The sequence below is a fragment of the Benincasa hispida genome, chromosome 12 (genome assembly GCF_009727055.1).
Source record: "Benincasa hispida cultivar B227 chromosome 12, ASM972705v1, whole genome shotgun sequence".
Lineage (NCBI taxonomy): Eukaryota > Viridiplantae > Streptophyta > Magnoliopsida > Cucurbitales > Cucurbitaceae > Benincasa > Benincasa hispida.
The window spans coordinates 21,162,373-21,187,786 of NC_052360.1; the positions used below are offsets into that span (position 1 = coordinate 21,162,373).

The 25,414-nt window shown below is 33.7% G+C and overlaps 1 protein-coding gene across 1 annotated transcript; it reads left to right on the forward strand.

Annotated features, from left to right (window-relative positions):
* The first annotated feature begins 1,960 nt into the window (after positions 1 to 1,960).
* On the forward strand, positions 1,961 to 17,133 carry LOC120067037. Its single transcript, XM_039018411.1, has 4 exons — positions 1,961 to 2,452; positions 2,820 to 2,873; positions 13,752 to 13,877; positions 16,504 to 17,133. The coding sequence occupies exons 1-4, from the start codon at positions 2,075 to 2,077 to the stop codon at positions 16,681 to 16,683; spliced, it is 738 nt and encodes a 245-aa protein (XP_038874339.1). The 5' UTR covers positions 1,961 to 2,074; the 3' UTR covers positions 16,684 to 17,133.
* The last annotated feature ends 8,281 nt before the right edge of the window (positions 17,134 to 25,414 follow it).

Consider the following 25,414-nt stretch of genomic DNA (forward strand, 5'->3'; position numbering starts at 1 on the left):
GAGTCAAATTCATAACTCTAACCCCCAATCCATCTAGATGTTAGTGGTTCAAATTTTCCACCTTCATTTATACTTAAAAAAACTCCAAAAGTACCTAGATTAAACTTTAAAGTTAAATTAACTTATATAATTACAAGTTCTAATAAAAATAAATTACAAGTTTCCTCATAAAACTTTTTTCTTCAAGTAGGATGACCTAAAATTTGTGTTGAAATGAGCGTTAGATTGGGACTTTATTGTTGAACTAATTTAAGTCTCTGTTTGAGATTGTTGTAAAACTTTTAGTAGAATGAAGTAAAATAATGTTTGTTAAATTTAATTTTAAATTAGAAAAACTAGTTACAATGTTTGATAAATTAATATTAAATTGGTGTAATTTAGTTATATGACCCAAATTAGGCTTATTATTTCAAATATTTTTTATGGATAAATAATTTATAATTTATTGAAAATTGTATATGATTTAAGTTTAAATTATTTGATAAAAGTTCTAAAAAATAATCCTTATAAAAAAACAATCAAAGGACAAAATATATTAGTATGAAATAATATTATTATAATATATTTATTTAAATGGTTAAAATGTTAGTAAAATTAGGGAAGCTAAATCTAAAAGTTGTATCAATTGGCTTCTACACGTTAGCTAAAATTAAAAAGTTATTATGATTTAATAAAATTTTGTTTTGGTAATCATTTCATTTTTTATCTTTTGTCTTTGAAAACTAAACCTATTTTCTAACATTTTCTTACACGATTTTGAACCAAATTTCAAATTCCAAAAACTACTTCTTAAAATTATATATATATTTTTTTACTTTTCAAATTTTGGCTTGGTTTTTAAAACATGGTTAAAAAGTAGGCAACAAAGTAAGAAATCTACAGGTGGTAGAGGTGTTTGTAGGTTTAATTTTTAAAAACTAAGAACCAAAAACCAAATGGTTAGGCCCAGTTTGATAACCATTTCGTTTTTTTTTTGTGTGTTTGAAAATTTAGTCTATTTACTCACTTTTTAAAAAAAATTATTTGAAAATTTGTTAAGTACCATGGTTGAATTCTTAGCCACGTTTCAAAAACAAAAACAAGTTTTTAAAAGATGCTTTTTTAGTTTTCAAAATTTAGCTTGGTTTTTTAAACAATTGGTAAAAAGTAAATAACAAAATAAATTTGGAGGTGGAAGTAATGTTTTTAGGCTTAATTTTTTTTAAAAAAAGCTCTATTTGATTACAATTTGATTTTTGGTTTTTTGTTTTTGAAAATTAAGTCTATAGACACTACTTCTACCTACAAATTTCTTCGTTTGTGTATCTACTTTTTACCTATGGTTTAAAAAACAAACCAAAATTTGAAAACTAAAAAAAGTAGTTTTTAGAATTTTGTTTTCGTTTTTGAAATTTAGCTAAGAATCCAACCATTGTGCTTAAAAAATATGCAATTATTATAAGAAAGGAGGAGTGAGTAGACTTTCATTTCAAAAATAAAAAACGAAAGAGTTACCAAATGAGGTATAAATAATTCATTTTACCAAACAAGTAGATAGTTAAGCTACTTTTGGTAATAATTTGGTTTTTGAAAATTAAGTTTATTTCATCACCATTTCTTACAATGATTTACATCTGGTTGAGTTCTCAACCAAATTCAAAAAACAAAAAAACTTGTTAAAAACTACTTTTTTTAGTTCTCAAAATTTAGCTTGTTTTTTTAAACTATTGATAAAAAGTAGATAAGAAAAGAAGAAATTTGGAGGTGAAAATAGTATTAATAAACTTTATTTTAAAAAACAAAATGGTTACCAAACACAGCCTAAAATTTTTCTATAATCACTTTCTAAGATTGCAAATAGCCTAATACCAATTTTATTGTTAAAAAAAAACCAGTTTTCAAAACAAAAACTAAAAGTTTAATAAATAAAACCAAAATATATGAATAATTGATTTAAGTTTTATATTTAATCAAAAAACATTCTGGCCGCAGACGCGAGCCTGCCTGGCTGAACGGTAGAGACCTTCCAGCAAAAGCTATAACTTGCAGTAGAAGAAGAGAAAAAAAATCCAACCAACGGTAAATACAACTTGTGATGATAGCTTCAACACCTCTGCCGCCATGGCAGCCACCGGTTCAAGCTCCGTTGAGATTGAGGAGGAGTAGGTCCTTAATGATCCCTTACCGGAGAACTATTGGCTTCGTTCAGGCATACCGTCGCGGCGGCGGCAACAGCGACGGTTTTGGCGAGGCATGGAACAAAGTGTGGCGAGGTGCCAACGATGGCTTCGAGAAATTCGTATTCGAGGCGAGGAAAACTGCGGAGCGTCTTGATAGGCGCTACTCTGTATCGCGCCGTGTTAGTTCTGTTGCACAATCGGCGGCCGACCGGGCGCGCGAGATTGATAGGGAGTTTGGAATTGGATTGCGTTGGCGTAATTTTACATTGGATTTTAGCAGAAATTGGCCAAGGGTTTGTACTGCGGATTGATTGGTATTCGTGCTTGTGAAATGAATTTGTGTAGATAGGGCCTGCTTAGTTAATATCGATTTTGGAAGTGAAGTTTGAAATTATCTGAAGGATCGTTCTTAATTAGTCCTCTTCAAGATCAGCAGTCACTCCGAGTGTCAAAGCTTGATGCCTTTTATCCAAGATATTTATAATTGACTAGTTTTCACTGAAGTAGAATGAAAATCATAGTTTATCTTTTTCTTGGTTGTCTGCAATATTGGCTGTTCTCTTATCTTTGAAATGTCTATTAAATTTTGTTGTTTTCTCAATTGTTTTGTTCTCTAATGTCAGCGCCGTCACTCACTCTTATTTCCCTTGGTCTGTGCAGTATAGGAGGCAACTCAATGAGTTTATGGACACGCCATTAGGAAAAAGTTTTGTGGTACGTGGTATAGTCTTTTATTTTTGTCAATTTCCCCTGTGTTTAGCGTGTTCTTAGAATGGTAGTGATATGAGATCGTATCACTTTACTTTTAAGACGTGAACCATGGCCTCGAGGCATTTTCTGGAAGATCAACTAGAGAAATAAATTGAAAGTCCTAGTTTATTTATGATGCCCATACAAGAAGATGCAAAACTCTCCTATTAAAAATGTTTTTACTATCCTACATACAACTAAAAGTTCTTTTGTTTTCTTAGTCATTAGTCCCAAAAAATGCTAGAAGAGATCAAATCTGAATCCAGCGACACATATTTTAAGTTACAGTAGCTAAATGGTGGACCTATCCTATTTCTTAGGTCTAGAATATTTCAAGCTGTATTGTGTATGTGTTTTTTTTACTCAAAATCTACTCTAATCCATACTATATATGCAGTATATTAACATAGAAAGATGTACAAAGGAGGATCCAGTATCCACCAAAAGAGAAATTGAGGAGATTACAAAATGTTCCCTAATTGATTAAGTAATTTCAAAGATCTAGAATTAGCCATGCAAGGAAATGCAGTAGCAAATAAGATTCTTCACAGAAAAAAAAAAAAAAAGGATTCTTCATATCCTTACCTTTTTTGCCATTGCTATCATCAAACATTTACAGGGTTCCATAAATTTCAAGTCTTCCCAATAAGGGGCTTTAAGATGATTGATAATCTCTGCTTAGTAAGAATCAAGGTTATCTGTGGTATGAATGCTCAAGTCTGTTTGGGTCAAGGTAGAGGTTCAAGGCTATGATTAAGGAGGTGGTCCTTAATTTCCTGTTTTGAGATAAGGGGAGTTTTGTGGTAGACTTGTTTTTCTTGCTATGTTATGGGGAATTTGGCTTGAGAGCAATAGTAGAATTTTTAGGGATGTGGAAAGATCGTGGAGCAGGTCCAGGAGGTTGCTAGGTTTAATACATCATAGATAGTGGGTGTATGTTACCAGCCTTTTTTGTTATTATGAACTTTGTTTGATTCTCTTGAATTAGAGTCATTTTCTGTAGTTAGTAGGTGGACTGTTTTTTGTATGTCCTCGTACATTCTTCCATTCTTCCTCAATGGTCCGGTTTTCTAACCCCCCCCCCCCCCAAAAAAAAAAAAAAAGAAGAAAGAAAGAAAGACAGATTAAAGAATTTGGAAGTTGGAGCATTGGAGATAGTTTTTTTTTTGTGGCTCTCTCTTCAAATTTCTAGTCAAGATTCAACTTTTTTGTTTTTGAGTTTGTGGACACATGGTTCTGTAGTTATTAAAAGGTAAATACATTTAATATAATCTAATCAAATTAAAAAAAGGTAGGCCTCCTCTCTTTTTTGAATGAACTTATATCTTATGAGTGCCATGGACTACGAGCTGTAAAAATAAGTCTTTTTGTATTAGTTGAGTTGATATTTCTTGAGGTCTCTTGATAAGGTTCTTTTCTACACCAGATTTTATTTGGAGAACTTTCTGTGGTTGGAACAATTACAGTTAGAACTTCTTCAATGTCCATCGAACAATTAGTTCTTCAAGAAAATTCCGTTGAAGGATCGATTTAGGTGAAAACTCTCTCATATCACAATGGAGTACATGGAGATCACCACTTTTTCAGTTGGCGTGTCAGGAGATATATTTGGTTCCAGCAGGGGTTGACAATGGTCCTTGATATTTTTTGGGAATTGTTGGGTGACTTCATAAAGATGTTGTTAGATGGGAAGGATCTGGGTAGTTTTTTGTCGGGTGCAAGGGGGGAAATGAGGAGAATTCCCTTGCACAATTATTAATTGGTTATAAGCTCAAAGCTAATACCAGGATAAGGTTAATTTCAGTCGAGGAAAGGAAGAAATCCAAGGATAAGGTTAATACCAGGATAAGGTGTTGTTAGATGGGGGATCTGGGTAGTTTTTTCTCAGGTGCAAGGGGGAGAATGGGGAGAATTCTCTTGCACAATTATTAATTGGTTATAAGCTCAAAGCTAATACCAGGATAAGGTTAATTTCAGTTGGGGAAAGGAAGAACTCCAAGGATAAGGTTAATACCAGGATAAGGTGTTGTTAGATGGGAAGGATCTGGGTAGGTTTTTCTCGGGTGTAAGGGGGAAAATGAGGAGAATTCTCTTGCACAATTATTAATTGGTTATAAGCTCAAAGCTAATACCAGGATAAGGTTAATTTCAGTTGGGGAAAGGAAGAAATCCAAGGGAAGAATGAATTTGAAGGGGGGATAATTTCATTTGGGAGGGAGAAAAACTCAATGGAGAAAGGAGGAATACAAAGTAGAGGACGGAGGAATAGGCTGACTGGCTGAGTTTATAAGGCAATATGTCGGTTAGTTGGAGAAAAAATAATTTAAGTTTTTTCAAATTGTTTGTGAATATACCATAGTTGTGGCTAGCATGAGAAGCTCAACTGACGTAAAGCAAGTGAAATCAATCAAGAGCGTTAGAGGTTCGAATCTCCCACCTTGCATATTGTTGATTTCAAGGGAAAAGAAAAACTATAGTTGTGATAAGATTTCATTTACACTATGACTGGTTTGCCTTGTTTGAAGCTTTGAAGAAAATAATTCTTGAAGTTCCCATGATTTTTAAATATTTTACTTAAAGGGATCGTCAAGGAGTTAGAGGAACTTAAGGAAGGATGAAACTTTGTGGATGGTTTCATTCGTAAGTTTGAAAGATGGAAATCCAAGTGGTGGGGCTGGATAAAGCTATGTGAATGTGAATTACCTTTAATGTTACGAAGAGAGGAGAGTTTGGGAGCAAGAGGGGAAAACTGTGGGGGTGTTCAGTGTTTTTTAAGGCTCAAGGTACAATAAAGTGTGATAGTCTTCTAGGGCTTAAATACAATAAAAAAAGCGTGTTTTTTTTTGCAAGGCACATTATATATATAAGTACTACGCAAAGAAGAGAAAGCATAGTTGAAGTGGAAATATGAAAAAAAGACCCCTAAACACAAGAATTTTTGTATTTAGGCTTAGGAAATTTGATTTTTTTAGTTAATAAAGAAGGAAAACCTTAATTATTACTATTTTTAAAAAATAATGAACAAGCTCTACAGCCTAGGGCTTTTAAGCCTTGGGGCTTCACAAAAAGCGCATGCTTAAGGTGTGCTTTATTTTGTGAGTCTTACCTTGAAAAGGCAAGACACTAGACCTACGCCTTGAGCCTAGGTGCGCCCTTGGGGGGCTTTTTAAAACACTGTAGTGTCATTCAATGGGCTAAAAGAATTGTGAATTTATTTGATTTTTTTGAAGTCTTACAAACAAATTAGTGAAAACATTTGTGGATTTATATTGGCTAGAGTTTAGATTGTTCGTCCAAGAGTAAGTATTTAAACGGTTGAAATAGTCAGATGTTACTCTTCAAGCAGTGTTTTTTGAAGTTCAAGACGTAATAAAGCGCAATAGTCCTTTGGGACTTAGGTGCAAGCTGCAACAAAATGTGCGGTTTTTTGTGTTGTATATGTTTTGGTATTTACCTTGTTAGTTGTAATCTATTTTTATCAATGCCATATTATATAGTATAATTTAGAAAGATGAAACCATTATGGATTGACCTAGTGGTAAACAAGGCTCATGAGTTTAACAAAGAACATAAAGGGAATGAGTTCAATTCATGGTAACCAACTATCTAGGATTTAATATCCTACAAGTTTCTTTAGCACTTAAATACTATAAGGTCAAGTAGATTATCTCGTGAGTGTAGTTGATATGTGCGTAAGCCGGTCTTGACATTCACGAATATTAAAAAAGAATAAAACTTAGTAAGATGTCCTATGTACAAGGGAGGGAAGAGTAAGAATCTGTCCATAGAACAATTGAGGAAGGTACAAAAAGCTCTCTAATTGACTATTGTAAAACTCTTAGGTTTGAGAGAATCAGAATACCCCATTCCATTTATCAAAGATATGAATATATACAAGTGTACAAGAGTGACCAAAGAAAGAAAGCATAGAAAAGAAAAATATAACAAAATATTTACAATAATGAAAAACCCTAACAATAGAACTATAACACTCCCCCTCAAGTTGGAGCATATATGTTAATCATGCCCAACCTTTACATAGATAATCTATACGTGTTCCATTCAATGCTTTCGTGAAGATATCTCCTAATTGTTCTCCGATCTTCACATATCTTGTAGATACCAAACCTTGTTGAATTTTCTCACGTACAAAATGGCAATCAACTTCAATATGGTTAGTCTTTTCATGAAATACTGGATTAGGCACGATATGAAGTGCTGCTTGATTATCACACCACAACTTTGTTGGTGTAGTGATTTCAAATCCCAACTGTAACGACCCGAGTTCAGGAGGGGTACATGAATGAACCGATATCACATCCGAATGAGAGGAATTCTGGACATGAAAGCATGGTTAAGAAAGGCTTAAAAGAACTGAAGGTTACTACCTATACCAATAAGGTGCACCTTCCTTTTCGGTGGTTTAATCATAAGAACTCCAAAATTAAGTGTGCTTAGCCTGGAGCAATCCTATGTTGGGTGACCCCCTCAGAATTTTTCTAGGACTCATATGAGTGAGGACAAAGTATGTTGAAAGGACCCGTGTTGGTTTGTGGGGACAATTTTCACTTCTAGAAGCATTCATGGCATGTAAAGACGACATAGCCAGGTCGCAGGGGAATGTCGGGGCCATCAGGTGCCAAATCTGGATTCTGAATCTTGGTTCGAATCCTGGGCCTGAGGCGTTACAGATGGTATCAAAGCAGAACCTCTCCCAGTAAGATGTGGTCCGGGGAAGAACCAAGCGGAAGCTGGTGGGTATGTAACGACCCGAGTTCAGGAGGGGTACATGAATGAACCGATATCACATCTGAATGAGAGGGATCCTGAGGACATGAAAGTATGGTTAAGAAAGACTTAAAAGAATTGAAAGTTACTATCTATACCAACAAGGTGCATCCTCCTTTTCGGTGGCTTAATCATAAGAACTCCAAATTTAAGCATGCTTAGCTTGGAGCAATCCTATGTTGGGTGACCTCCTCGAAATTTTCCTAGGACTTATGTGAGTGAGGACAAAGCATGTTGGAAGAATCCGTGTTGGTTTGTGGGGTCAACTTTCACTTCTAGAAGCATTCAAGGCACGTAAGGACGACATAGCTAGGTTGCAGGAGACGTAGGGGAATGCCAGGGCCATCAGGTGCCGAATCCGAATTTGGAATCTTGGTCCGAATCCTGGGCCTGGGGCGTTACACCAACTCAACAAGAAGTTGATATATCCAAATCAATTCACACACAGATTGTGCCATTGCTCTATATTCTGATTCCACACTTGAACGGACACCACATTTTGCTTCTTACTCTTCCAAGAAATCAAATTACCACCAACAAGAACACAATATCCTAACATTAATCTTCCGTCTTCTTTAGATCCTGTCCAATCGGCGTCTGAGAAACATTCAGTATTAGTATGACCATAATCCTTATATAATAAACCACGCTCGGGAGCAACCTTCAGATAACACAAAATCTGTTCCAATGCAGCCCAATGATCAATTGTAGGGCTTGACATGTACTGACTCACAATACTCATTGAATAGGCTATGTCGGGTTGAGTCACTGTAAGGTAATTAAGTTTTCCCACTAACCTCCTATATCTTTCAGGATCTTTTAGCAATTCTCCATCTTTTATTAGCGGTAAGTTGGGCATCATTGGGGTACTACATGGTTTAGCCCCTAGGAAATTTTAGTTCAAATCCTTCGCTCCTGGGTGAAAGATGCCTCTTCTTTTCATTTATTACGGTTCTTTTTTCACGAGTATTGTAATTTGAGTAGTCTTAGTACTTCAAAAAAATTGATTTCTTTTTTTTCAAAAAGAAATCGAAGATTAGTCTTGTTCCTATACAATTCTTATGTATGTGAATACGAATCCATTTTCCTTTTTCTACGTAATCAATCTTCTCATATACGATTAACTTCTTATAGGGACCTTTTTGAGCGAATATATTTCTATTGAAAAATAGAACATCTTGTCAAAGTGTTTGCTAATTATTTTTTCAGTTAACAAGTGAAGTGCATATTTTCTCTGTGATAGTATTCCTTTCTTGCTTCTTATTTCCTCAATTCCTAAGAAGTATTTCAACATGCCTAAATCTTTTGTATGGAATTGACTATGAAGAAAGGTTTTTAGGGACTGGATACCTAAAGCATCATCACTTGTAATCACAAAATCATCAACATAAATGACTAACAAGATGACATCACTCTTAGATCTCTTAAAAAAGACTGAATGATCTAACGTGCCCGTCCGCATTCCAAAACTTTTAATCACCTGACTAAATTTACCAAACCAAGCCCGTTGACTCTACTTTAATCCATAAAAAAATTTACGAAGGCAACACACCGTTCCATTCTTCCCCTGAGCAACAAACCCTGGTGGTTCCTCCATATACACCTCTTTTTGAAGATCACCATGAAGAAATGCATTTTTAATATTAAGCTGATGTAAAGGCCAATGATTGATTGAAGCTAATGAAATAACAGTTACCATTTTTGCTATTGGAGAAAAAGTATCAGCATAGTCAACGCCATAAGTTTGTGCATAGCCTTTCACTACAAGGCGTGCTTTTAATCGAGCAACAGAATCATCAGGATTGACTTTAACCACAAATACCCATTTGCAACTGATAGCCTTCTTTCCTGCAAGGAGAGAAACTACTTAAGTACAATTATCATCTGAGGTAGTCATCTTCTCCACCATTGCAGCATACCAACCAGGATGAGATAAAGCTTCATGAACAGTTTTAAGGATGGATACAGACTCTATGGATGCAATTAATGAACATGTGGAAGACGACAAATGGTTATATGAAACAAAAAGGAAATCGGGTAAGCACACTTAGGTTTACCTTTACGAAGAGCAATAGGAAGATCATCACTCTTTTCTGGATCCAATGTCGAAGAAGACTCTGGTACATGACATGGAACTGAAGGAGATAGAGAAGCCTCTGGTAAAAGGCATGGAACTGAAGGAGACGAAGAAGCCTTTGGTATAGGGCATGGAACTGAAGGAGGTTGTCGTTGAGTATAGACCTTAACGATGGGTGGAAGAATAGAGGTGGCCACAGGTGGAGATGAATCAGGAAGAGGATTGGAAGGGAAACAATTGTGTAGACAAGGAAATCATCCTTTAGTTTCTTATGCTCCCACCGACTCTTATTTGAAGAGAAAGACGACGATGAAAAGAATGAGAATGTTAAAAAAAGTGACATCAGGAGAGACAAGATATTTACTTAGACGAGGACAATAACACTGATACCCTTTTGAACATGGGAATAATCAAGGAAAATACATTTTAAGGACTTTGGATCCAACTTGGTATGTTGAAGCTGAACATACCAAACAAAGCAGGTATAACCAAATATTTTGGGTAGACTGGGAAACAAATGTTGTTTGGGACATGAAGTATGAAAAGGCATCTCACCCATAAGAATGGAAGAAGGCATGCAATTTATTAAGAAACAAGCTGTGGAAACATCATCAGCCTAAAAGGATTTTGGAACATGCATCTGGAACAACAAAGCTCTGGCTGTCTCAAGGAGATGACGATTCTTTCGTTTTGCAATCTCATTTTGAGATGGAGTATTGATACAAAAAGATTGATGAAGAATGCCATGGGCATCTAAATAAGACTTGAGTGCATGAGAGAAATATTCTTTAGCATTATCGCACCGTAAGATTTTAAGAGCACCACTAATCTGAGTTCGAATTTTAGCATGGAAGTTACGAAAATAAGAAAGTAACTTAGAATGATTTTTCATTAAATATAACCATGTAACACGAGAATAGTTATCGACAAATGTAACAAAATACCGAAACCCTCCTTTGGACTCAATAAGACATGGACCCCAACCATTATAGTGGACTAATTCAAAAGGCGCACTAGCTCGTTTATTGACTTGAGGATACAAACTTGAACGATGAAATTTAGTAAACTGACATGACTCACAATCTAAAGAAGACAAATGTTGAAGCTGTGGACAAAGACTCTTCAACACAAAGATAGACGGATGACCCAAACGACGATGTTCTTCAAAGGGAGATGACATGCTAGAGCATGTGATGGTTGTAGGTATTTGTGATAAAAGATGTAAAGACCTCCAAATTCACGCCCTTTACCAATAGTCTGCTTTGTCATAAGATCTTGAAATAAGCAATAACCAAGAAAAAAGGAGACACAACAATGAAGATCACGAGTGAGTTTACTGGCCGAAATCAAATTAAAAGAGAAATGTGGTAAATTTAAAATTGATGACAAAAAAATTGATTCAGTAAAATGGACGGTTCCTGATCCTAAAACAGGAGTGGTGGTTTCATAAGCTATAGTGACATTAGGTGAAGAGGTAGATGTACAAAGGTAAAAGAATAAACCGGGGTTACTCGTCATATGGTCTGTAGCGCCAAAGTCAACGACCCATTTCAACGTGGAGGAAAGAAGACATTTAGAGATGTTACCTATCTCCGTGATGGCCGTAATGACAGTAGAAGATGATGCCTTCAATGACTCTTGATACTGTTGAAATTTAGTAACCTCCTTTGCAGAAATCGTAATTGATTTGTCAAGATTATTAGGAGTAGAAGCGACATGTGTAGATGGCACCCTCTAACCCTTATTCATCAATCTTTTACATTCACGTTTCGTATGGCTAGATTTACGACAGTAATAGCAAACAACACCTACTAAATTTGATCTTTGATTATTGGGAGGACCTTTGGAGCAATTTGATTCAACCCTCGTCCAATTAAAGCACTGCTAGAATCAGATGACATAGCTGCTTGTGGCTTCTCTGTACGAAGTATTCGAGTATAAGCTTTTTCCAACAATGAGATGTTTGAGCTTGACAACACTTGATCTTTGGCCATCTCATATTTAGGTGCAAGACCAACTAAAAAACTCATGATAAACAACTTTTCACGTTGAGCCATTCGAACTTTTGGATCCATGCTAAGTGGCATCAAGACATTGAATTCCGCACATGTATTTTTTGACCTCCATATAGTAGCTTGTAAGAGATTTTTCTCCTTGATCAGGTTGATATAGAGTCTTACAAACATCAAACACTCTATTAATGGTCTCTTTCCCAAAATAATGAAAATCCAAATATTCCAATAGTTCTTTGATTGATTTGCAGTGATTTACTAATTCAATGATTTCACAGTCAATAGAATTCTTGATTTGTAGAAGCATTCTTGAATCGTCCCGCCACCAAATCTTTTTAGTAGCATCAATCGATGGCTCTTCCATGATGTGATCATCCATCTCAATGCTCCTAATAAAGTGGCGAACATTTGATCTCCATGAATAGTAATTGGATCCATTCAATTTGTGTTTAGTTACTTTCGACACCATAGGAACTATCTCAGATTGGTTTTTTATCGGCCATTACCTCAAAAAAAAAAAAAAAAAAAAAAAACTACGAAGAAAAGAGAAGCAAACCCTAATTTACTGAAAAGATATTTTTTTTCCTTCCATGAACCACAACAGTGAGTATATAGTCCAAGCAAACACACCACCAAGGAGAGTCAACAAAGCCGAGGAAACCCACAGAAGACGAACTGGAACCAGCGGCGAATGCGCCTCGCGTGGATCGGCGGCAGAAGGAAAAAGGCGGTGCGTGAACCTCACGTGCTGGTCAGATGGATGCCGGACTTTGGGTTTCTGTCGATCGGCGGTTGGCTCCTCGATGGGTTGGGCAGTGTTGAAAAATATCGAAGAAAAACGACCCTCCCTTTTTCCGACGGCAATGACTGACGGCGGCTAATGGCGGCAAACAAACCAAAGACGGCGGCAGTGAGCAAAAGTATAAAATCATCCCTCCACATAACCCTAGATGTAACACAAATGGGTTCTAAATTCTCAAACCCTAAGGTTCACAAAACCCTAATATTTTTTTAGAGTGCTCTGATACCATGTAAAACTCTTAGGTTTGAGAGAATCAGAATACTCTATTCCATTCACTAAAAGAGTGACCAAAGAAAGAAAACATAGAAAAGGAAAATATTACCAGATATTATAATGGAAAACCTTAATAATAGAACTATAACAACTATAATAAAGAAGAATAGGATAACTTACAAAAAATTTAGACTTAGCTAGCAAGGAAATGCTCTATATCAAGACTAAAGAATTTGGAATTTGAAGCATTTGAGATACTTCTCTCGTGGTTTTCAAACTTCAAATCAAGGTTGAATTTCAAACTTGTTTATGAGTTTGCAGAATCATAAAACCTTAGGGTCCGTTTGGATTGACTTGAGAAAAAAGTGACTTTTGACAAAAATAGTAGAAAATACACTTCAAAAGCTATTTTAAATAGTTTCCGAACACTCTAATATTTTTTAAAATGAATTATTTTTTAAATTAAACACTTGAAAATGCATTCCAAACCGCCCTTAATCTATCTGCCGATGCCTATATTCTAAATTTTGGTAAATAGGTTGAGAAAAGTCCTCCTAGTACCCTAGTACGGTTTCTAACTCATAAGGAGCCTTCATGGGAGGTAGACAAATTTTGGACCAAGTGCTCTTTGCTAAAGAGGAAACAAGAAGATGTGATCTTTAAGATAGTTTTTGAGCAATCATGTTGATTAGATTTTGAAAAAGCCTACATGATTTGTGTTTCCTGGATCAGATCCTTTGGAAGAAGGGCTTTGCGTTTAAATAAAGATCTTGGATTTGGAGTTATATTAGGACCATTTAACTTTTGTATAATCGTCAATGGGAGACATAGTGCGTAATTTTAACTTACAGAGGTCTTAGACTATGAATATAGACACTAAAAGAATTTTCTCAACCTAATTTATTCTTCTTTCTTTTTCTCATGTATCACCTCTTTTCATTTCCTTGTAGACAATATTCTTCCTTTGGTTTGCTTTGTCTGGATGGCTTTTCCGGTTCTTGATATTTGCAACGTGGATACTACCATTTGCTGGTCCGCTACTCATTGGGTCTTTTGCCAATAGCCTTGTAATAAAGGTATGCGCCTTGCTCATCCTTTGCTGTTGTATAAGTGATATTGTGCATTTGTATAATTACTGATATCTTATCAGCTTTGTGTGATGATTATGCTAGTCATAGTTCAGAATGGTGCAGACACTTAAAATTAATCTTGTTAAAAAAAAAAAAAAAAAAGAAGAAGAAGAAGAAAGAAGCCACCTATCATACCTTTTAATGATTACTAAAGTTAATGATATCTTAGTGAAGAGTTGTGTACAAACAATGAAGAAGAAAATTACATTAATTTTTTATTCTGGGAAGACCCATGAAGAGCAGCTAATAATGCCTTTTATACCTTTATTTTGTTATATTTTTTAATTAGGGACCAGCTTTCAAGTAATAGGAGTCAGGAGAGTATCTAAATCATCAATTTCAATAGTTTTAGGTGGCCGAATAAAATTAAGATTCCTTCCTGTCGGGAAAATCTGCCACTCTCCCATTCTTTATGGAAGATATCTGGTGCGATCTGGATTTGAGGAATAATTGTGGAGTTTCTTGTTCTTCCCAACTCATATAGTCATATCCTAGAGTTCCACCACCAGTTTTTATAATCAAATGTTCATCACAACTTTCGTTGCATTTTTGCATTTCACCACGGGAAATCTTACTCCCCTCTGCATTTGCCATTGCCTAATCGTAAGGCTATTTCTGTAACTGCTGCTACAATTTCTTGGTTGAGCAGTCCCTACGCTCGAGAAGAAATTTTTAGATTCATAGAATTTGGAGTCAATTTCTCTTTTTCCCTTTCCAGCAATGTTTCAGCTTTTGTTAGCGAGTCTACAATTCCTGTTTATTTTGGGTGCCTCTTATTAAAAAAAAAATCCTGTTTATTTTGGGACTTATAATTCTGGAGAAGTTTTTGTGATGATGAACTAGTTGAATGGGAAGACTCTTTTGGAAGCGCTTTCCTTCGTGCCCGATGAATGTGCAAACAAATGGATATGGCCCAAATGTCGATCAAAATATTTCTTCGTCATCTCACTCAACAAAGACTTATTCAAGAGGCAATACCAATTTGAGTAACCGATATACACTGATATTTGGTGAGGTAAATATCTTAAAAGAGTTCAATTTCTGTCAATGGGAGCTAAGACACGCTAGCATCAAACCAAAAGAAAAGATCCAAAAACGCTCCTTAGGCTAGCTCTTTCTTCAACCATCATGGATTGGCCTAGTGGTAAATAAGGGACATGACCGTGATAAAGGGCCTAGGTTATGAGTTCAATCCATAGTAGTCACCTATTTAGGATTTAATATCTTACGGCTTACCAATTTCCTTAACACCCAAATGTCGTTAAGTGGGTTGTCCCATGAAATTAGTTGAGGTGCGCGTAAATTGGTCCGCACTATACACATATATAAAAGCGAGCTCTTTCTTCAATATTGGTGTTTCATGTGCAAGAAAAGTTTGGAGACCCAATCCCCTGTGGGTTAGATGTGCCCCATGCCACAAAATACTGGAATTACATGCTATCCATTTCCAACATGGGAAGTGGCTCTTCCTAACAATATAAATCTTCTTCTTTCCATGATATTGAACGTCACTGATATGCAAGGACAGAAGCCCTTATTCTCTAGGTTCCAAACTACTGTACTTTTCTAGTCCAGCCTAGTAGGATTAAGTAAAGTTTCAAGAAAAACCTGAAGACAACACTCTACCATGTTCAGTTATTCAACTTTGTTAGAGTTACAGATACACGTGAGCATTGGAGATTCTTTATACCACGGAACTTGGAATGTCATCAACCAATTTGCTTAACATTGGTTAGGATGATTCTGATTATGAAGATATTATATTTATAGGGTAAAATGCATCTTTGGTTACGGAGATTTGAGTTTGATGTCTATTTGGTCTTTGAAAGTTCTAAAAGTGATATTCATAAGTTGGTGTTAAATAACTCAACTCCACCAATGTCAACAATGTTCACTATTGAAGTTTGCACATTTATCGAAGAACTCCATGTTCTCCTCTTTCTCTCTCCCTCTTTCACATGTTTCCAAACTCCAGACTAAATAACTCGCATCCTAAACACGGACTTCCTAACTTTAACATATTAATTCCAAACTTCAAAACTCAACTTAACGCTCCAAACACATATTTAAGGTTTGAAAAGTAGTTTGAAATGGTTTTCAGGTTAAATTTGACCCTCATTTGACTACGAATTATGATGTTGGCATTGGTGAAGTGGTAATGTTTGAATGATGTCTAATAGGTCTTAACTTTCAGTTTTGTGTCTAATAGGCTTATAATATATTTGGTATATCAAAAAACTAAAGGATCTTTTAGACGTTAAGTTGAATTTTATGCCTAATTAAATTCTAAACTTTCAATTTCTTTTCCTAATAGATGAGTGAATTTTATAAAATGTCATATAGGTCAAAGATCTATTAGATATAAAATTAAAAAATTATAGAGATATTAGACATAAAATTGAAAATTCAAGTACTTTGGTAGTTCAAGACCTATTAAACACTTCTTAGAGTTCAAAGTCTTTAGACATAGACTTAAACGTTTAGGGACAAACCTTGCCATCTATGTTTTCTTTTATCATTTTTATTTTTTGTATAAAGATTTTTCCTAAACGACACTTAAATAATTGTACAGGGTACTTGTCCAGCCTGTAATAGGGAATTTGCTGGGTACAAGAACCAAATTATTTCTTGCACAGGCTGTGGAAACATAGTGTGGCAGCCTAAAGGCCAAGGGGAATACAATTCAAGAAAAGGTAGTTCTGGTTCCAAATCACAACCTAATGTCATTGATGTGGAGTTCGAGGAGAAATGATAAGGGCAGAAGGGATGGCTATTCGCTGGACCTTTTTCGAGAGAACAGAAGACCACAATGAAGAAAGAGTTACCAAGGACCATAGATTGGATTCATCGTGGTTCTGTGTTAAATTACGATACTGTTTGTGTTCTCTTCTCCCTTGGATAGTCACTAATGTAGTTTGGCAGCATTTGTTTGTAGTATCAATACAGATATGGTGCATAAATGAGAATTCCTTAGGTGTTGGATTGTTAAGGTACTCAATATATAGTCCTCACTTATTTTCTGCCCATAGAAATCAAATGGTCTTTTCTTTGGAATCTTTTTATTTCAATCTTGTAACAAATGTTACTAAAGCAGTCACTGAGGCAGTGATATGTTTTTGGTGTTTCAATTTTCTAGTTCATGATGAATTGTTATTATTGCCCAAGCTGTAAGTTGTAAATTGTTCAGTTAAGGTGTTTGCTATCTCATGCTTGCTATTGTATTGTTGGGACTAAAAACCAATCTGGGTTCTAATTCAATTCTTACAAATTTGCAATAATTTAGTACTTGAATTTTACCATGTAATAATTTACTCTTGATATTTTAAATTTGTAGTAATTTAATCACTATCATGATAGGTTTTAAAATAAAATTGTCAATTTGATTCTAACAAGTTTATCAATCTACTAAGGAATTTCATTAAATCATAATAACATATTGTAGAATGGTTGTAGATTTTCAATAATAGTAGTCAGTTGTGCCTTTGAAAAATATATATATAATGTTTTGTAAATTTCAACTGTATATATTATGGTGTTTGATAAATAATACGAATTTGTTGTGATTTACATATAATGATCAAAATAGGTATTATTGCAATTATTTTTTTATTGACACTTAATATCAAATTTGTTATAAGATATTTATTAAAAAAAGTTTATATGTTTCCTATTGAACCTTTAATATTAATATTGTTGTTTTCAAAATTTATTAGAGAAATATTGTTGTTTTGAAACTTATTAAAAAAATATTGTTGTTTTGGGAATTCGAGGCTAGAGGTCGAACGTTGAGAACTCGACTAATGTGGAGGTCGAACATTGAGAACTCGACGAACAAAGAAAACTTGGAAATAATACATAAGTCGAAACTTCAACCCTCGACAAGGGAAATCTCGCGAATCTCTGGTTACGTTATCGAAGGTTTGAAGTTTTCGACACACACTTACCCTCGAGATTGCAAGTTATTATATTTCTTTTTCCCTCATAGAGGGAAATGAAGTAATGAGATGGTAAACTATATGTATATGTGACTCGAGCTGCTTCTAACAACCTATGCATTTTGTTATCATATTCGAATTAGACGAAGCTTGTGGGATTGACGTGAGGGGTGAGGATGGCTATATTTCTAGGAGCGAACTCCAGGCGAATATGAAGCGCATGGATACAAGTTTATGCCTTGGAATTGAAAAACAATTCCGAATTAGCTTTTGTCTACAAACAAAAAAGTAGAAACCATAACAAAAAAAGTGTGTGATTATTCCAGAAGAATATGAAGCTAGTATCATTAATGAAAAAATAACAATAATAACAGAAGAGCGAGACATTGAGAGAGAGAAGCGAGATCTTAGGAGAGAGCGGAGATGAAGAGCAAGATTTTTAGGAGAGAGCGAGATTGAGAGAGCGAGAGTCTTCACTTTATTTTGAACTTTCCATAGAAATATATATAAAAAGAGTAAAAAAAGAAATAATCATACTATGAATAATCATTATAACTTATAATTTTGAATTAATCATTAGACAATAAATTGAATAATATTATGATTATTATAACTAAACTTGATAATCATTAGACAACAAATTGAATATATTAGATTATTATACTATAAATTTGAATAATCATTAGACAATAATTGAATTTATTATTTTAGATTATTATAATTAAATACATATTGATTACAAAAAAAAAAAAAAAATTTGAAAATTATACAGTCTAGATTATTATAAAAAAATTGAATATTACAATAAATGTTAATAATAAAAAAATTGAATATTACAATAAATGAATATATAAAAAAAAATATTATTATTCAATCCCTAACTATCTGGAGTCCGTCCTAGTAACGAAGGACACTTCCTTCGATTATGTTCTAACTGATTACAAAATCCACATCGTTGTCGAGTAGCTAGTTCTGTCCAATCCATCTCATTGTGATAACGTGAACTTTTCGGGTGTCAGTTTATGTTTATCGTGTCGGGTGTTAGTTTCAAATTCAAAAGTTCAACAAAGCAATTGAAGATATCAAAGGAATAAATCGGAGTTGTCTAAATTTTTTTGACAACATTAGTTTAGAGCAATGGACTTGCACATGATGGAGGATTTAGATATGGGTAGATGACGAAAAATCTATTAGAGGGCATAAATGGAGTCCTCAAAGGAGCTCGAATGTTGCCTATAAATGCTCTTGCTCAGATAACATTTTTCAAATGCGTGAACTATTTCGAGAAAAGACGAGCAGAAATAAGGGATGCATTGGAGCGTCAAGATAAATCCAAGACCTGTTGATCCCGATGTTTTGTACGACTAGTCCATTCATCGATCATATGTTGTATGGCGAGATCGTACTACTGGAGAAATATCTTGCAAACGTCGAGATGTAGGATTTATTCAGTTGGACTGGCATCTGATCACAGCCTTGGTCAAGAGATGGAGGCCCGAGACGCATACATTCCATATGTCTGTTGGAGAGTGCACTATCACTCTACAAGACATAGAAGTGTTGTTGGGGTTACTTGTTGACGGTGAGCCGGTCACCGGAGTGATGTACGATGACTAGTTAGAAGTTTGTCAACTGTACCTCGGTGCGACTCCACCTGCCGACAAGATTAAAGGATCAAGGTTAAGTTTAATATGGTTAGGAACACAATTTCATGAGCTCACAGATGATGTAGACGAGGAAACCGTCATAAGATATGCGCAAGCATATATACTACAAATGATGAGTGGAAGTCTGTTTTCAGATAAATCAAGTCATTTTGTTCACTTGATGTTCCTACCACTGTTAACTAACCTCCATGATGCGGGGCAATATTCGTGGGGTGGAGCATGCTTGGCATGGTTGTATTAGATAACTATGCAAAGCAACAAGACCGAGGTTCGAGAGATAGCTGAGACTCTCATACTTTTGCAACTTAGGCTTGGGAGCGATTTCCAACAATGGCTCCACAGCTACATCATGTTAATAACGCTCAGTTAATTGGACGAGCCTACGGTTCTGGTATGTTGTTTTAATTCATTAATTTTTATATCACTGATCTAGTTAATTTAAATTCTAAATTATCAATTTAAAAATTTAGGTGGAGAGCAAAATTTATGTGAAGGACAGCCACACATGTAGTCAACTAGTATAGATACATGTTTATCTGCTTCAACCTGAATAGGTACATTACCTAACCTAATTGATATTTTATTCACATTTTTATTGTATTTGTCTTTAATATTCTCTAAATATATTTTTGTGTTTCAGGTTATTTGGAGCCGTACAAAATTATTGTGCATACTTTGCCTAATTTTTGTACGAATGGTCAAAACATATGGCGGACGATGAGTCCTCTCATATATTTCACATTGGTGAGTGCATCTTCCTGATAGGGTGATGAGACAATTCGGTTTTCAGCAGGATATCCCATTGCTTGTAATACTGAACCCGTACTGCATGATATTGACCTAAGGACTGGAGATTGGTCCGAAAAGTTGCACATTTGGTAGTGCGATGGCACTATCGTGCAAGTTTATTTTGCAGTGGGGTTTCTCTTGAACAGTTTGACACAGATTTCACTCTAGAATATATTCATTGGTATAATAATATCACAAGACGCTACGTCAATCGTCGGGAGCAGCTGGGTCATCTGGTAAATGAAGAATATATCTAATTTTTTATTTAAATTTATTTAAATATTGTCTAATTGTTTTATAATTCACAGAGATCGAACAACAGTAGCTCCGTGAGGTTGCGAATGATCCGAACCAGGTTCTTGCTATATGTAGTGACAACCAAGCTATATGGAGGAAATTCATTATATGTAGATATACCTATTTTTCTCCACCAGCTCCTAGACGTAGAGGACCTATTCGGGAAGAGGATGAGTTTGATGAGTTGCACATAAGTGGAAGAGTTGCCCCCTATGAGCAGCAGAGTCAAACTGATTGTATTAGTCCGATAATGATGATGCCGACATTTGATTCAGGACATTATGACTCAGAGCTGGTCCTTCGTCTATACGTGCATGGACATGGTCGGGGTCGTGGAGAGCATAATGAATATTTATATTATGAAGTGCCTGCAGAGGTACCAGAGTAACATCAAGAAGAACCCGAGCAACCTCAAGTTCGAAGTCGACGACGAAAACTAGCTCGAAATCGACGACGTCCGCCTTGTGGGACACATGATTTTGTAATTATTTTATATAAATAAGATATTTAATTTACATTTTTTATTTTTATGAGATATATTATTTTTAATTTATTCTTTTTAGAGTTTAAATAAAATAATAATAAATAATAAATATTTTTAGAATTTTTTTTATAAATGGAATTAAAAAAAAAGAAAAAAAAAAAAAAAGAAAGGATTAGAAAGAAGAAGGTGGAATGTGTAATAATTAAAAAGGAAAAAAAAGGGAATTTGTATGGTATTCTCGCTCTCTATCAAAATCCGCTCTCGCTCTCGTCACTCTCTATCAAAATCTCGCTCTCGCTCACGTCTACGCTCTCGCTCAAAATCTCGCTGTCTCTCATAATCTCGCTTTCGAATTTGATTGGAAGTTCAGTGGAAAAAGAAGGACATTCATTAGCTCGTTATTTAGTCAGACTTGCTGAGATGACAGAATCCGTTTGAAACAACAATATTTTCTAAAAAAAAAAAAAGGTCGATCTAGGTCGAATTTTGAACCCTCGACTTATTTAAAACAACAATATTTTACAAATAGTTTGAAAACAATAACATTTCCTAAATGTTTCTAAAAGTACAATATCTTTTTAATTTTCCCAAAATAACTTTTTTAGTGTAAAAGGTTTTTATCAAAGTTAAAAAAAAAAAAAAAAAAAAGCTATACAAAACCGAATCAATCGAAATTTCGTTGATATTAAAGAAAAGACAAGGAAGGACAGATTTGATTTTTCTCTCTCTTTTAATTAGTTAGAGAAGATGACAGATTTTTGGGTACGTTGAATTTCAAAGCTCGTATAATGTTTCGGTAAATGGAGAAGTGACTGCGCATAAATTAACAAAGCCGTGTTTGATTTCGCATTTTGTTTTTGTTTTTAAAAATTAAATCTAGATATTATTTCTATCTCTAAATTTCTTCATTTGTTATCTACTTTTATTAATGATTTAAAAAACTAAACTAAATTTTAAGAACTAAAAAAGTAGCTTTTAAAAAATTATTTTTATTTTTAGAATTTGGCTAAACATAAAAATAAGACCAAAATATCACATTTAGGCTATTTGGTAAATTATTTGATAAAAATATTGATGAAATGTGGATGAAATAAAAATAATTTTTTGCAAGCTATTTTTTTAAAAGCAAATATGAGGATGGGATAAGCTTAATCTTCAAAAATAAAAACAAAAAATCAAATAGTTTTCGAACGGGGTCAAATAATTAGATTTACCAAATAGCCTACATAAGCTTAATTGTAAGCCCCAAAATAGGCTTAATAAAATTGTTTTTATTTCATCAATATTTTTATATTTCTATTACATTGTAGAAACATCTATTGAGACATAAACATAAGCACCAAAGTGTCACTTAGGTAAATATATTATAAATAATAAACATGTTAACTTTTTTTTTAAACCATGAAATGCTTACTTATAAATTTGAATACTTTTTTTTATATACTTTTTTCAAAATACTTATCGACATCTACATTTTATCGATACTTTTTATCGGTATTTTCATAAAATTAATATCTCGACATTTCTCTCGACAACGATATTTTAAACCTAATCATCCAAAGTTAGTTGGCAAATTGAGCTCATGTAACAATACTTTATAATGAGAAAAAATAGGATAATTGTTATAAATGGTAAAACTACTGAAAATATTTTTAAATATAGCAAAATGTCACTGTCTATCAATAATAGATCGTGATAGATTGCAATAGACATCTATCACTACCTGACATTGATAGATGTCTATCACAATTTATTGCGATCCATCTCTAATTGATAGTGACATTTTGCTATATTTGTAAATAATTTATTTAGTTTTCTAAATATAAAAACATTATATATATATATTCTTACTTTTTAGTTCTTATATTTGGGTTTAGTTTCTAGTCCATGGGTTTAGACAATGAGGATAAGGCAGTGGGGCCTTGAATGAGAGTGGCAAAGAGAGGGAGTGAAAGAAAATAAAAATGTCACTGCCATAGTTTGGCTAAACAAGTCATCGTCAATCATATCCTTATTCTTGGTCTTTGGTTTTTTCTCTATTAATATATGAAGGTATTTGTACTTTGGCCATATTCATTTTGGTTTATAAAATATCGTTTAAATAAATGAACACACATTATTAGAACTTTAGATAGAAATACGTAAGATTTTGAAACTTAAAGAACACATGAAATCAAATTCAAATTTTAATGGAGAAAAAGATATTTATGTTTCTTCATTAGAGTTTTTGAAAATAAATTAAAATAAGAAAGAAAAATAAAAATGGGATGGATAACTATTTCATTTTTGAAATCATGTTTATAAACACACTATTTATATCTATACGTTTTTTAATTTTGTTATCCCCTACTAATGTTTTTAGTAATCAAATTAAGTTATGAAAACTAACACTACTACAAAATTGGGCTTTAACGTCGGTTTAAAATTGACATTATAAGGGTACAATGTTGGTTGAAAACCGATATTGAAGATCGTGTTATAAAAGGTCTTAAATATCGATTGGCTTTAATGTCGGTTTTAAACCGACATTATAGATGACCGAGATTTCGATGTCAGTTATCTTTAATGTTAGTTTTCAAAATTGAATTCTATCTTCAATGCCAGTTTTCAACCGACATTGAACATTATCTTCAATGTCGGTTTTTCACCTACTTTTTGTCAATAATTGTTCGATGTTAATTGTCTATCATCGTTTTTTTATTGATATATATATATATATATATATATGCACATTTATATTTGCTTACGCACGTGCAAATCAATAATTTTTTTTTTTTACCTATATACATATACAAAATAAAATCTTAATTGTTTTTATAATTAAGATCTCAACAAACACAAAAATTTAAATCACAATATTACTCCAAAGGTAAAAATAATAGTTAGCTTCCAAAGAAAATAACAAAGTTTATACTTGCAAAGTAGTTTTCTAACAAACTTGAATTTATGATATCCCCATAAGCTAAAAGAAAGGGAAAAAAAGGCTAACAATCTCTTCAATCAAACTCCTAACTCATTCCACTAAAAATTAATTGAATTGCTTGTAAGACATACTTTCTAAATAAGGTTTGAGCTGCTCCTCCTTTGCCATAGCTACCAGCTCCACCTGCAAAACCCAACCTTCCACCAAGACCCTAAGAAATAAACCCAACCTTCCACCAGGACCCTAAGAAATTTTTAAGTATGACACAACAATCAACAACACATCGCTCTCCTACAAACAAATTGCTCAAAACCATTCATAAGGCTTAACCAATTGATAGTAACTCCTCATTTATAGATGAGATTATGCAGTATATGCAGCTATCTCATAATCTTTTAATTTTTCAAATGAGTTTGATATCTGAAAAAAGGCCAAGACACTAGAGCTTTTAAAAGAATCGATCCCTGGTCTGGGTCTTATAAACTTATCGGTAACAATCGAAAATCTGAACTCACTCAACCATTTAAATAAACTCATTTTTATTTTCGAAATTAGACTAAAAATTCAAATATTTTTCAAAAAATTTAAAATCATAAAAAATAAAAGGGAAAAAAAAAACTTTTTGGTCCCTAAGTTTTAGATCTAATTTTTGTTTGGTTATTAGATTTCAAAATATAATACATTTAGTCCTCAAGTTTTTTGTTTTAATTTAGTCCCTAAGTTTTAAAATGTTAAAATTTTACCTTCGAGATTTGAGTTTTATTTCAATTTGATCTTTAGGTTTCAACATTTTTACAATTTTTAACTTCAATTTTTCATTAAATACTCACGTGCAATCATTGACGTCAATGTCTCTAAATTAATTTAAAATAATTATGAAGTGAAATTTTAAACGTGATGAAAAATAGTGAAGTTAATTAATTATAATTATATTAATCATTTTAGATTTATTAACATACATTAATAACAAAGACAAAAAATGAGTATTTAGTGAAAAAATCGAGGTTAAAAGTGAAAATTTTGAAATCTAAGGTGGTAATTGAAACAAAATTCAAATGTTACGGATAAATATAACATTCTGAAATTTCAGGTTTTCATTAGATTATCTTGACATATTTGGCCATTATTTTGTTAATTCAAGGCCAAAAAAATTGAGTTTGAGAGGCAAATTAATTAATTTATATGATATTTGTAAAGATTTGAAAATTTAAATAGTTTAAGAAAGGTGTGTGTGTTGTGTGGGCGTGTGTGTGTGAATGTGTGGTGCGCGCACATGTATATATATGCGTGTGTACGAGCGCATGCGCGTGCATGCACGTGTGTGTATGTGCGTGTGCGTGTGGGGGTGTGTGTGTGCATGTGTACGTTAAGATTTCTTTTAAGTTGAA